This window comes from Centrocercus urophasianus, unplaced genomic scaffold (assembly GCF_019232065.1).
Source record: "Centrocercus urophasianus isolate 14NV4802_14NV808 unplaced genomic scaffold, USGS_Curo_1.0 seq_14, whole genome shotgun sequence".
In the NCBI taxonomy this organism is placed as follows: domain Eukaryota; kingdom Metazoa; phylum Chordata; class Aves; order Galliformes; family Phasianidae; genus Centrocercus; species Centrocercus urophasianus.
The window spans coordinates 39,199,857-39,214,160 of record NW_024884586.1 but is presented as its reverse complement, the minus strand read 5'-3'; the positions used below and the strand labels follow the sequence as shown (position 1 = coordinate 39,214,160).

General features: G+C 40.1%; 1 protein-coding gene across 4 annotated transcripts in view; it reads left to right on the top strand.

The window, feature by feature from the left end:
• The window catches only part of SYNE3 (spectrin repeat containing nuclear envelope family member 3), a 60,154-nt gene extending 46,060 nt beyond the window's left edge, over nucleotides 1-14,094 (top strand). For 2 of the 4 annotated variants that reach the window (XM_042813269.1, XM_042813272.1), the window contains exons 18-19: nucleotides 3,221-3,437; nucleotides 10,427-13,901. In XM_042813269.1, coding sequence (XP_042669203.1) covers nucleotides 3,221-3,418 — 198 coding nt within the window. In that variant the 3' untranslated portion in view covers nucleotides 3,419-3,437; nucleotides 10,427-13,901. Of the gene's footprint in view, nucleotides 1-3,220; nucleotides 3,451-10,426; nucleotides 13,902-13,962 lie in introns of those variants that run through there. The other 2 variants (XM_042813270.1, XM_042813271.1) reach the window with 2 other exon arrangements.
• The last annotated feature ends 210 nt before the right edge of the window (nucleotides 14,095-14,304 follow it).

The window sequence follows — 14,304 nt, the reverse complement described above, 5'->3', positions numbered from 1 at the left end:
GAAATTAAAGTTCTGTTGACTTCGGTGGAGCATTGCCAGTTTTTCTCAGAGAGGGATCTGGTTTCAGAGTATTTTGTGAAGCCTGGATCTGACACACACTGCAGACACTGTGGGTGATGGGTAGTAGCTGTACTGGTGCCAGTAGCTGCAGTGATTGGAAAAAAGGAATTCCACCGTATAGTGAGGTTTGTGGTTCCCACCTTTGATCTCACATGGAAATGGAATGTACAAACTGTCTTTTGCAAAGGTGGAACCACGTCAGACTGTCCTTTTCTAACCCAGAATGATGTGCTAAATTGTTGGGAGTGTGGTCCTGAATCCCAGTACACTTGTACAGCCTTGATCACCCCTAGCCCAGCGCAGCAGAGGTTTTAACCTTGGCCTCAGGAATTCCCTTACAGTCAGTCTGTATTCACAGGTGACTGCAGCCTGTGAAAGTATCTCTCTTGCAGTACAGAAAAAATATCTTGATGTATCCTTAGTGAAACTGACGTGCTTCTTTGTTCATACTTGTCCCAAGACTTCCACGCTTTTTCAGCTGTGTAACTCACCTATTTTCTACCCTTAAACTGTTGCACCTCTAGCAGTGCTAGCACATGCACACACAAAATCCTGTCACAAATTGTTCCAGACAGCTCAAAACAACAAAATTAATGTAGGATTTATGTACACAGGACTACCAGCACTACATCTAAGTAATGAATTCATTTGTAAGGGTATCAGTTGAACTCCATGAATAAGTATTTCTCTATACAGACTCTATTTAGTTGTATCTCTGCATAATCCTGCTGCAAACACTGTAGTTATTGGTAAATCTCCCATGGATTTCAGTGTGTGCAGGTTGGGGCCCTCATATAATGAGAACTTATCATTGCAAATTTGCTGAAAGCACCAAACTCTCACAGCTCTTGTGTGCCTCATCTTCCATCCTGCAGAGATATCATAATGCTGTGGTTGTGAGAGGAGAGTCATTTCCATGGCAACAAATGGATTCAAAAATGTAAGATTCTGACCTTGCTGTGTGGTCAAACAAAACAGAAAAGCTAGGCAGCAAAGACAGAAGTTCATCAAACACAAATGCCTATAACCCTAGCAAGACAGCAGGAGAGAAGCAGCAGATAAAAACAAAATATTTATCCTTCTCTGAAATTCTACCCCCATGCAAAATTTCCTCAACAGATTATTCTAATGCTAGGAACTTCTGCGGTTAGCTTCAGCATCTCACCCTACAGAAAGCTCCAAGAAGCAAAAACGGTAGCTTGTTGATAAGGCCATTTCTAATTAATTCTTTCTGGTCAATTTGCTTTAAAAGGTAGTACCCTTTTACAGCTCCTTCCTGTAGATCTAAAAACAATGCACTTGATGAACAGCGTTTGAATTTCATCTTATTTCTTAGAGCTGCATTAATAGTCTTTGCTTTAGAGTCAGTGATCTGCTCTGAATGAAATGTTGAATCACTATTGATTTGGGGTAGGAACAATGTGTGTTTGACGTTGGCAGTGGGGTCATAATAGGAAATCAAAGACAAACTGAGTGACCAAAGGGCACCTGCTTCCTGGGTTGTAACAGGAGCAGGGATGAGGCACAACTGAAAAAGCCCACTATTTCCTACCAGCTCATAGGCAGGAGGATGGGTGTTGCAGCTGATTTAGGTAGCTCTCAAATTAAACACTGAAAGATGAATAGCTATAAATCATGTTTTAGGTGGTGCTACAAAGTCTGGCAGTCCTTGCCACAGCCGAGTGTCAAAGACAGATGGACTTCGAATTCCCATCTGGAATTTGTAAGGAACATCTTGTGACTCTCAGCCATAATGAACTGTTGAGCAGTTAATTGCATGTCAGGATCCTTGCCTTTAATAACATCAGCATTAAATCCTATCACATCTCAGTGGTAGAAGGAGCATGGTTTGAATTGTCCCAGTGCAGAGGTAACTCCATCTCTCTTCCATCACTAGAACTAGTGATTAATAAATCACTAGTTAATAAATAAACCTACCCATGTCTTCTGGAACCTGATAAAGGCCTTTTTCCTCATAGATGGCGTACTATAATAAATATACATGATATTGCTGCATATCATGGATGTAATGGAGAATTAAAAAACAAATAATGGTCAGTGAAAATGGAAGCTGTCAGCTGCCCATTAAACCATATATCCAGCCAGAAGTCCTCATTTTATTGTAGTACTGACATTCCCCGTGGGTTGAACACAACCCAAGCTCATCTGAATTAACTTCCTTCTGTGAAAAACATGGATCTCACTTCAGTGGATATTCTGAGTGGATATTCATGATGTAGGTTGATACCTACTACTGGAGCAGCATGAAACATTAATTCTACTTTCTGACTATAAATCCATATTTGATGAAATTAAAAGTGGATTACTGAGCCCTGTTTTTCTGGAGGCCCTTACAGGTTGCTGATATTTAATGAAGCTTGCACAGTTCAGTCCGTTGGCAGGAAATATGCAAGAATGCTGCCGGTGAAAATCTCACTTCTTAATTAATTTTTCCTGATTTTTTTTTTAGCTCTAAATATGTTCTCTCATGGTTGTGTTCATCCAGATTGAATTCAAGAAGTTAAGAGAGCCGCTCTGAGTTTGCATCAGGAGAAATATCATGACTTCTGTGTGCCTCTTTGGTGGCTACTCAGCAATAAATGTGACCTTAATGTCCTTCCCAGGGTCAGTGTATTGTTGTCTGTCATTCTTTCACATCTGATGAAAGTGTAAGAGGAACTGAGGCAGACAGCAGTACAGGGCCATTTCTCTTGCCACCAGCTTCTTACACCCCCAAGTCAAGATTCAAGGAGCACATGGCAGCTGGAGAGAGGGTAACCAGCTGCACATGCTGCAAATGAGGCTCCATCTGCTGTCAGAGAGCAGAAGGCTGGGTCCCCTCTTCTAGGCACCAACACCTGTATTTTACTGACACTTTCTGATTTGGAAAAGGACTTAGAGGCAATCATTTTCCTCTCTTAGAAAGTCAGCAGTGTTTTCATGCTAGAACAAAATTTTCAGCAGTGAACTCTTTAAAATAGTGACATAGTCACTAAAAGAAATGGTTGAAGCACCAGTGTCAGTCAGCTGGACACTAAGATCCGTTTTGCTGTGGGCAGTGTGGGTTGTTCTGCCCCTCTGCCTTGCAGTTTGATATACTTGACATGTACCTCCTCAGTTCTTTATTTTTCTGAGTAGCTCTTTGATTTGTGTCTTTCAGAGGCGCTCTGGAGGCATGTGCTCCTTCTTGCATCGAGTATGCTGGGCATCGCTACCGTTGCAACTGCTCCTCTTGTTCCTCCTGCTCCTGGCCTTCCTCCTGCCCCTGGCAGAGAAGACGCACAGCTGCTCACTGGCCAACAACTTTGCCCGGTCCTTCAACCTGATGCTGAGATACGAGGGCCCACCTCCAACCTAACTGCTTGTCATGGCAAGAGGTGACTCACAAAAGTACAGACTCATTTTTTTAATAATTGCAAGTATTGTAGATTTAGAGCTTCTAACAAGGCTGTTTTTATCAACGGGATATATCACAAAAATGCATCATAAAAATAGTCCACATTGTTCAAGCATATGAGCAAAATTAATATTTTTACAGTGTTTTGTTATTATGTTTATAATGTGTATATAGAGATTGTGTATGAGTGTATATATATATATATGTATATATATATACATATAAATATATATATAAATGCACAACTGTGGCCATGCAAACATTCACCATCCACTCATCCACTGTTTGAAGGCAATCCTGCAGTGTTTCTCTTTTTACTGTGTTTCAACAAGGACCACTGAATGATGGTTTTGCTGTTGTTATTTTGGGTGTTACTTAAAATCAGCTTTTTGTTATTTACAAAAAAGTCAGCATGTACGCAAAGATCTGGGCATGCACCAGAATGCAAATAAGAGAATGAACGATTTACTGAGGCTGACATTTAGCCGAGGAAAAATGGGACAATTCTATTTAAAATCTTGATCTGTTTTTTCAGTATTCAGATGCAGGTATTGCAGAAGGTAATGGAAATTTTTCCGCTGAGTTCAATAGGAGTGGGGGTGGGCCTTCTCTTGTTCTCGTTTTTTACCAATTACTGTGTTCTCCAACCCACCTGAATCAGGAGAGGTAGAATACAGTGGGAGGAAAGCTGGAAAAAAAATGACTTTTTATGATACATCTCTGCAGAGAACCTTTAAAATAAGGCCATAATTTTCTGAACAAATTCCTGAGCACTGAATGGAAGTTGTATCAGTGATTTTGTCTCCAAAAAGCAGTGGAGTTTTGTTTTGTTTTGTTTGTTTTGGTTTGTTTTGGTTTTTTACTTTACGCAGAGGCATTCGGGAATGGATCATAAAGCCTGAACAGTGTGATACAGCCTGCTTCAATGTCAGCTTTACAAAAGTCAGAAGTACTTTAATAACACCATCCTGGAAACAAGATTCATTTCTAGGGTGTTTTTACATAATGGTTTGTTAAACTGTGTAAACTTAATGTATCAAAACATAGATTTATCTACATTCTAAAGGCTTGAGATGATGACAATTTGCCATTTATTTTCTAGCTTCATGCCTGATTTATAAAAATTTTAAATGTACATTTTAACATGGGGCTTTAATGGAAAAGCAAACCTCAGCTTTACTGTGATGAAACCATTCTTGATGGTGTTTTACCTCATTGGTTCATTGATTCCTGAGAGAAGAGGGAATTTTAAATTTCTCAATTTTTTTTACCATTTCTGAGAGCTACATCTTAATTTCCTTGCATTTGAGCCAGGAGGAAAACAAACTGAAGGAAAAGAGAAAAATTTAACAGAAGAAACACTTATTTTTTCCCACCCTGGCTTTCTTGTAGGAGGAGCTTGTCTTGTCAGTACCAGCAGGTGGTATTTGATGTTTTCCAAATAAGCTTCCAAATAATATTAAATCTTGAACAGGTAAAATATTTAGTAGCTGGGGGGCTAAGAAGGGAGTTGAGAAAAAGCAGATGTGAAAAATAGATAAAGACAGAGAAGGAGGAATTTATGAAGTCTAGAAAGTCTCTTGAAAAATAATAAGGCTCTAAGCAGGAAAGGTTTCTGAATGTTTTTTATTCCCTCTCCCTGCAAAAGTACTGAAGCTATCACATGTTAAACACCTTTTCTTCAGTAAGAGTTTTCAACAGGGCCTTTCCTCAGTGTCCTGGGGAGACTCTTCTGCCATCAGCTCTCTTTCTCTGCTTCCCCATAATGCTTCCAACTGCACTTTTTCTAGAGTTGCATAAAAATGTCAAATTTCTGCCAAGAGAGTAAATGAGTATATAGCAAAGAGAAAAGATAGCAAGGAAGATATTTGGGTAGAGTACAGGGGGAATGTCTTCACTGGATCTGAACTGGTGCAAGTGTCAGGAGGCAGCAGGAGAGATGCAGAGTGTGGACGGAAACAGGGAGGTGAGGAGCAATGCTGAGCAATAACTAAATGCATTCCTATCTAAGCAGAGAGTGAGGAAAGGCAGAGTCTGTGATTTCGGCCAAGGAGAAGCCAGATGGAGAGCTATAAGTCATCAGAGAGTGGAGTGAACGAATTCCTTCTTTGCAAATGTTCCTTCTGGAGGCGGAGGTCATGCCTCCTTCTCTCCCCTCATTAGCTGTTCAAGAATCATGCACGTTCCCGCAGTGCTTCTCTAAAAATTGCTGCCAGCCCCAGGGGAAGAACCCTGTAGCTCCACAGCGAGGAGCTAATCATCATCCACATCTCCATTTCAAATGAAATGCTCTGACAAAAGAGAAGTGTGGGAGAAGAGGGGCAGTAACAGAAGATGCGCTATGTGGTTCTGTGTATGTGTGCGCTGTTCTCTGGCATAGCCACATTGCCTTCCCTTTTATTTTTTCTTATTTTTTTGCCTTTCCATGTGAGGAAAGTAAAAGTGATGAAAAAGAAATCAAAAATAATGAGGAAAAGTATGGCTACAGGGGAAATCAGCAGGGAGATGCACAAGTTTTCCACAAACTCTCACATCAGACTTCTTTTCGCCCTGCCTTTCTGATCTGGATGACTTTTATAGGTTGACAAATGAATCTGATACCCCAGGAGTATGCCACTGGGTAAAAATGTTTTGAAGAAAGGACCACAACAGAACAAGAACCTTGATGTTTCAGTATTGTGACAGTTGGGGAAAAAAAAATGTGACAAAAGCACTGTTGCTGCTGGTTTTGCATTCTGTAAATCCTCTGTCTATAATCTTGGAATTTTTACTTTAAATCTCAGTAAATCTATTCTCATTAACTTGAGTAATCTCACATAAGTGATGAATCTTTCTACATCTTTGCAATGGAAGCTAATCAAAGCACAGGACTTTGATTTTCATAGCACTTATAATAAATTCACATCTTTATAATGCCATTGGCCTCACTTTCCAATGTGGGTGTGAGATGAAAATTAAGCCCTTTGTTTTTCTAAGAAGAAATTCTAGATATCACAAAAGTAAACTTGAGATGTAAATCCAAGTTTGTCTTCTTTTTTATTCCCCTTTTTTTTTCTGAAAAGTTAAAGGTACTGATAGCTGGAAGTGTGCATAAATATTAATCACATCAATAGAAAAAACTATGAAAACAAAAGGCACTTCAACTTCCAGGAAACTAAGCTAAGTTCAGATTCCCAAAAGCACAAACTAACTCACATTATTTCCAAATCCATCCTTGAAATCTTGAGCGCTGTTCTTAACGTCTTAATCTTTGCTCACAGGTTATTTGGGGATTATAGCCTTGCTTTTGTGCCTATAAAACCCTCAGCTCATGGATCTCTGACATCTGTACATAACTGAGATGTTTTGTAACTCAGCTTCAGATTGGGGTCCCTGTCTTAAAACATCCCTTTCCAAAATCTGGGATGTACAAAACAGATAAGCATCCATACCTGAATGCTTCCACTACTTTAACACAGATCTAGCCAGTCAGGCTGCCAAAGCCCTATAAGATAGATTATGTTCAAACTTATAGACTGCTTGTGCATCTGGCTCAGGCCACATAGCCCACTCTGTGTGTAGACACCCAGCCCTTTCACAGAGCAGATTTCTCATGTTTCTGTCCAAGCTCTCTTGTCTGCCCTATTGGATCCGGTAGTTGACTGACCACATTAATGACTCTTCAGTGTTGAAGGCAAAATCCTATACTCTGGTGCCAATGCATTAAAGCAAGACTTCTGCACAGCCCCAAGGGCATGGTTCAAACCCAGCCTTTGGAGTGAAAGCAAACCTACTTTATAAATTGTAATTGATTTTGTAGCCAGACGCTTTCAACTGAATTTTCCATGACTGCAATATTGTGAGGTAGAAAATTGTTATTGTGCCACGTGGCCCTTTCTCTAATTCCTACTAGCAATTTAGATTGCACTCTCAAAAAATCTTTTTATGAAAAACTTGTTCAGTTCTTCACATGCATTAAAAACATCATATTCCCCTGTTAGCACAGAATGGATTTCCAGAGTGATAATCATTTATTCCAAAATACTGGCTTATTTGTCTGGACTGAGACAATAACCTAATGGAAACAGCTGATATTTGCTGGATAATTTGCAGAGCTTTATAATGACTTTCCATTTCCATTAGAATAATCAAAGGCCTCAGAAATAACAAATGTCTCCAAGAAAAATGCCATCACAAGATAGTCATATGGTAGTCTCTAACATGTCAGTGTTATGTTCTGTTAAACTACTCCACGGCCTCAGGAGTTTGCCCTGTCTGATCTCTTCTCCAGAATCAAGTAGGAAATGTTTTACTTTGATGTGTGTGCATACACATCTCATTAACACTAAGAAGGTTTGAAGATTTCATATATGGGAATTCCTTTAACTTGTATTGACAGGAAGGTGCATTGTCTTCTTTCCTCAAGAAAAAAATAAATAAAAACTGGCTCTCAGAAGCCAGTTTATTAAAATGCTAAGGATAACATTGTTGGTGCAGACATCATGATTCATTCAGAAAGCAATTGTACTATTTTTGCCATATTTAAACATAATTATACAATAGGTTATAGTGGGTTAAAATCAAATTAGTCATAGGTGTTGGGAAACTGTGTGGCATGTTTTTGTCACTTTTTGACTGGCACAAATATGTCTAAGAATTACTGGTTTATTTTGCACTTGCTCAAAGGTAAAACAAAGCAAAGATGCATGAATATAGCGTTTAAAAAAATATATTTTCTTATCTATGGAATTTAAAATATGAATGTGTCTACCAGAGAGTTATCAGTAGATATGGAAAACAAAGAAATAAATGTTATAAATATACCGAATCAAGCAGTAGCCTGAATGACACCTGTTACCTAACTTACCTCAGGAATTGCCAGATGTTAGGTAGTAGCATCAGTGAGCCATCCGCCTTCCTATTAAACTATGTAGGAGATGAAACTGCACCACTGAAGATACAACATCTCACTGGCAGGAGACATCAAAAGGCAACCTGGTATCTCGATGCCAGAGATGAACATGTAGGATTGACTTAACAAGAGCAACCCAGAACTAATGACACAAGAACAAGCTTTGGCCTTCTTGTCTGCCTGACAAAATTTTCACCATGGCCATCGACATCGTCCAGGTTCACCTTGCTGACTGTGGAAAGAGGTTTCCTTAGGCAGTTTCACTGTAGGTGAAATTTGAGCTTCAAGGATTTTTTTCTCTTAATAAATGCAGAATAAACTGCTGATTCAAACAGCTCAGTGACAGATTAATTGTAGGTGGTAGGCGCTGATGCTCCAGGAAAAGGTACAGGAAATGCTATTGTAGATAGAAAGATAATCATAGAGGTCTCTGTTCAATCGATAGGAATTAGAGGTTCATTATGGAACTGAAATAGGAATTCATTTCCAAGTAAATGCTAAATGTGGCCTTCAGTCTCCTGGATTTAGGGGAGTGAGCTTATTTGGTACCTTATTATATGCTAGTGGCTTTCTGACTCCTAAGCAATGAGTTCCACGTCCTCCCTACAAGCTGTGTGAAAAAGGGATTCCAATGAGCTGACTTTGCATTGGTGGGAATTGTTTGACTTTCTTCTTCTGGCCCCTGAGTGTTGAATGCAAGGAAACAGGAAGACCAGTGTTACCCTCTCCAGATCGTTTATCCTCTTTCTTTTATCACATCTTGTCTACTTTGTTTCCTTATTAAAGTGAACCCAGTCTTCTCTGCCATTTATTATGTTGAAAGTCAGCCATGCACTTGACCATTTCTGTCACCATTCTCTTACACAGCGCAGATTAGCCCACCCTTTAAATTTGTACTGTGGCCTTTTCTCAACAGAGTTGCAAAACAAATCCCTGCTAATCCCATTCCTTGCCCACACCCAGTCCTGTCTCCTGTGTTCTCTCCCAACTGAACATCCTAATCCAAGTCTGGTGGCCTGCCCTGTCTTCTCCCCCACTTGCAGTTCCTCCTGCAGATGCTCTGCCTTTTCCTATTTCCACCTGTACCAGAACAGTCTTTGAAGCCATCCAAAGGGCTCTGGTCCCTGCCACCATCTCTCCTCTGCCTCTTGACCAGGTCTTGCCCCCATCTGCCTTCTGCCCTATCCGCCTTCTGAGCTCGGAGACTGTCCTCAATATTCACATCTGCACCTTGGCGTCCAAAGAACTGCTAACAAACCATTACTGTTGATGAAAGCCCTATCATTAGTATTGTTCATAGCCTGCCTAGGTGCTTTTTCTCTTCTCTCTAAGCAGGTTTTGATTGCTAATCCAATCTTTGCACAAAAAAAATTGCCCATTATTTGGCAAGGAGGGGCAGAGTTTCAGTTTCAGCTCTTACTACCCTTGGCTGTTACTGCCTACATAAATGCTATCATGTGCCTCTGAGCTGGACTGTCTCCTCGCTGCACTGTGCCCGTGAGCTGCCTGGAATGGCTGAATGTCCTGTTACACATCATCATAAGCCAGGATCTCTTTGTTTATTTTCTGTTTCGTTAGGAAAAAAAGTTATCAATTTTATCAAGGTAGTTTCATTAAGCTCCCTAACAAACTATTTTATCAATTTGAATTGATCTAAAGATATATGTTAAAAAGAAAGGGGAGTTTGGGGCAGCTGAAAACCAAAGAAAGGCTGCAGCCTGCCGGCTGACTCCCATGCTTTGCATGAGGCCTTCAGTCAGGGCCTGGAGCTGTTACTGCTCCTAAATGCCCCTGCTTTCAAAACCAGATTTTTTTTGTTTGCTTTTTTTTGTTGTTGTTGTCAAGAATAAGCATTGAACACCACAAGCTTGGTTTCACTACAGATATCAATACTTCTGTATGGTACCTTCCAGGGCTAAGAAAGATATATGTGTCTATATATATGGGCACTGCTCTGAAATTAATGCCTCCTGTGTTATTATGTTGGCCCATGATGTCAGAGGCAGATGTTGGTGGTATGGTAGTAGGGGCTGAACCTTCCCACCAATATTCTGTTCCGTTTTGTTGCTCTGTGACAGATGACAGAAGACGGGCACTCTGACAAACTGACATCTGACATGGAAGCACGGATGAAGCAAAATCTTGTCATTGAATTCCTCCATGTGGAAAAAAATGGTACCCACTGACATCCATTGATTCTTGGAGGATGTCCTGGGAGACCAAGTGGTGAATGTGTGCACAGTGAGGCAGTGGGTGGTGCATTTCAGCAATGGTGACAGCAACAGTGGGTCACCTCCACTGATGTAGGTTTTTACTAGCGCAGCACGCAGGCTCTTATTCATTGCTGGCAAAAATACATAGCTAATGGTGGTGACTATGTTGAAAAATAGCATTTTGTAGCTGAAAATTTGCTCCATCAAATACTGTTATTATGCCTTTTGCGTCTGTGATTGTTTCCATGGAAAGAAATAGGAGGCATTACTTTTGGAGCAACCTTCGTACATGTAATGGGGTGTGTAATTATTGTTCTACTTAAAAAAAGAGGACATTCCACTTCAATGTAACTTTCAAGTGCAGCTTTTAGAAGAAATTATGTCTTAAAAGGAAGCTGAGAATGTTTAGAGGTATGTGTTTAATGAGCTTTAACTTTGAGTCAGGGCTTTGGCCTCTGAGGTTGAAAAGCATCCAGGATTATTTCCCATTACCTTCCTAGATCAGATCCTGTAAGAGTTTAACCTGGGAAGCACAGGCTGAGCACCAGCTATTTCTGAAGGTATTTGGGTGCTGCATGTTTTCAGCATGTGTCCATTCTCAAACAGCAGTTTCTGCTCCGTACATTTGGTTGACTGGAAGTCAGCAATGCTTCTTTGAAACCCTCACTGGTTTTGTCTCAGTGAATGCATTGCTCTTGATCACTGTCATTATTTCCATTTTTTTCTTCTAATTTGTGTTAACCCAGTTTATCACTGATTCCAGGAGAGTGTCCTCCACCTGCCCAGCCTCCAGGCTGCCCTCTTACCTTTTTCTCATCTCTTGCAGCATGCTGGACCGCTGTGAAACAACTTTATGAGAAATACCACTGGTGTCACAATTTTCTGTCATTGTCTGTTGTAATACGTAACGCTGCACTGATGTTAAATGTAGCAGGAGACCCTGAAATTGCATTATTGCTTGCTAGCAATATAACTGACTTGCAGTGCTTCTGCAGAGGACTTGTCCTCACTTCTCAAAACAGCTGGCTGTCTCGGGCCCAAGTTAATGAACAAGGCTGGATTATAAACTGCCTTGGGTCCCCTCACCAGCACGCCATCAATCTTACTTCCACCTATTTTTGTGCTTTTGTTTAGTTTTAAGCAAGAAGAAAATGTAAAGAAATGTGCTGAAACTCCCTTCTAGGATGCATAGATATCTCATATGGTTCACAAAAAGAATAGAAGGAATCTACTCCTGTTTTGAACAAAATCAATAAGAGCTTCTAAATAATGTATTTAAAGGTTGTCAAGAACAAACCAAGGCGAAGTTTTCTGTAATCAATCCACTCTCTACTTTTAATATGAAAGTTAGCAAATATCAAGGTATTCTTTTATAAGTTGCATTGAATGAAAATGAGAACTCTCCTGAATTAGAGTTTATTGATATGGATCTCAGTTCCACCTGTGTGCCCCATGTTAGATCACCTGCTTCTGGGCACCAAGTAATCCTAGGGCTGTTCACAACGGGAGCACACATTGTGAACAGTTTTAATTCTTTAGAGCTCCTCTGAGGGGTCAGGGCTGGCAGTGGGGAGGAGCAGAACCCCATACCCTCTGCATGTTGAAATCCTGCCTTGAGCTCAGCGCCCCCCCTCCATCAGCCCAGCTTCTCCTGAGTGCTAATACTAAAGTAGAACAGAAATGTTAGGAGCAATTACAGTGTGAACATCTCTTCTTGTTTGTGTATAGTAGCTGATAGGAGAGTCTGTAATAATAATCAGTGTTTATACATGTGCTGTTCAATGTGACCACTGGGTACAAAATACTTTTCAAGTGTCACAATAACTGGATTGATGTCACTTTTTGCTTGTATGAATAATTATTTGCATTATAGGGACCAGTGCCGCTTTTGTCATGTTATTTATGATTTTAAAATACGTTTGTGATAAATTAGGCTCATTCCTAAGGTAAACAATACCAGAGCCAGGCAGCTGCCTCTGTACATGTGCATGTTATCACAGCTGATATCAAGTCCAAGGCAGACTTCTTGTCTTGCCCAGACCTTTCCTTAACCTTTCTGGCTTATTCAGGGAAATGTGGACCAGTCTATTTTCTTATAAAAGTGGCTTTTTGAAAAGATAAACTTATTTTTTAAAACCTTTCTTTGTATGACTATTGATTCAGAAGGACTGTAACACTCATATTTTTCTAAACTGCCTATTGCCTGTTGGAAAATAATATATAAATATATATTTTATTCTACAGATTTCCATGTAGTTTTGAAGATCTTTGTTTTCGTATATGTCCTCCTGTTTGCTAGAATTATCTCCAGGAGCTGTAAGCTTCTGTACAATGTCTCTATGAAATCATGTAAAAATAGAACTGCATAGAAAGACTGACTTTATTTTTCATTTAAATTGCCAAAGTTAAGTTGTCCTTAGTGTTATTTTACACAAGATGTGCGGAAAGAAATCAGGTCATTTTTTTGCAAGTCTGGGCTGTGTTATGTAGCACTTACTAAAAAGTCTTGACTGAAAATCAAGAGAGTTTATGCTGGAAATGGTGCCAGCTTGGGGCCTGATTCTGGAATTTATTCACACTGTTTAGGAACTTATTTCACACAGTCCCGTGAAATTTCACAGGACAGATTACAAATAAGAGCCTCTGATAGATGAATAGCAGTGCCAGACTCGGGCCCTTTTATAATAAAGAATGAGACTTTTTAGCTGGGGAAGAAGTTATATTCTCAGTGCCTCAGGACAGCATTTTCATTCCCTTTTGTACTGCGAACCTGCTCCTTCTGCAGCTGAAATAGTGGATTAAGCACCCAATGCAATAGATACCTGCAGTGCAATCTTGTGGAAAATGGCCTGATTTCATTCTTCAGAGCAGCAGTGGGGGCACCTGTGTAGTGGAGACCCACAGTGTGTGCTGTGGTCATGGTGGAGCATGGCAGAAATTCTACTGTCTGCCTGCAAAATTACTGCTTGTTCATCAGCATTGCCAAAAGTGTATTTTCTCAAGTAAAAAAATCTGATTCTGTATGACTTTTCCAGGAGTAAAGGGCAGTGGGTTGTTCTGTGATCAGGCCACATTGTTCTGAAAGTTTATCCTTTAATGACAAATGAAATATGATGTGGCTTTGCTGTTGGCAAGCAGGATAAAGAGACTGGAAGTTCCTAACCCTTAGCCCCAGCCTTGTGACTGTGCTGATGCTTCACTCTTACCAATGAACTGTGTTGCCTCAAGTTATAAAGTCAGAGTATTTCACTGCATGTACCCTTCTCTGTAATGAAAAAAATATGTATTTGGTGTTGCAGTTATAATGCAATAAATAAACACATAAGTATTTCTTTTTAAAGACTTTTAAATTGTTCTGGGGGGTGATTCACATTTTCACTGTGTTTATTTCTCATCATCAGAGCATTTGGGCTGACCTGGAAACACCCGGAGCAAGTGAAGCAAAGATAAAATTGCTGCTGCTGGAGGAAGGTTTTGCAGAATGCTCCATTCTGACCCTGTGAGGTTCAAAAGAAAATGCCAGCTTTTCTGTAACACCGTGCCACTATTTGAATAGAATTCTTTGAAACACAAAGAAAATGTGCATTTGCTAAATCACATTACAATTCAATATCATTTATTGTGGTTAGGCTCTAACACACCTCTTTCTGTTGCTTCCCTCAGTCCTAAACCTACTGGGACAAATGCGGATTTTGTCAGATCCTCAGACCTGAGGTTGCCTTCAGCCCCGTGCAGTAAGTGAG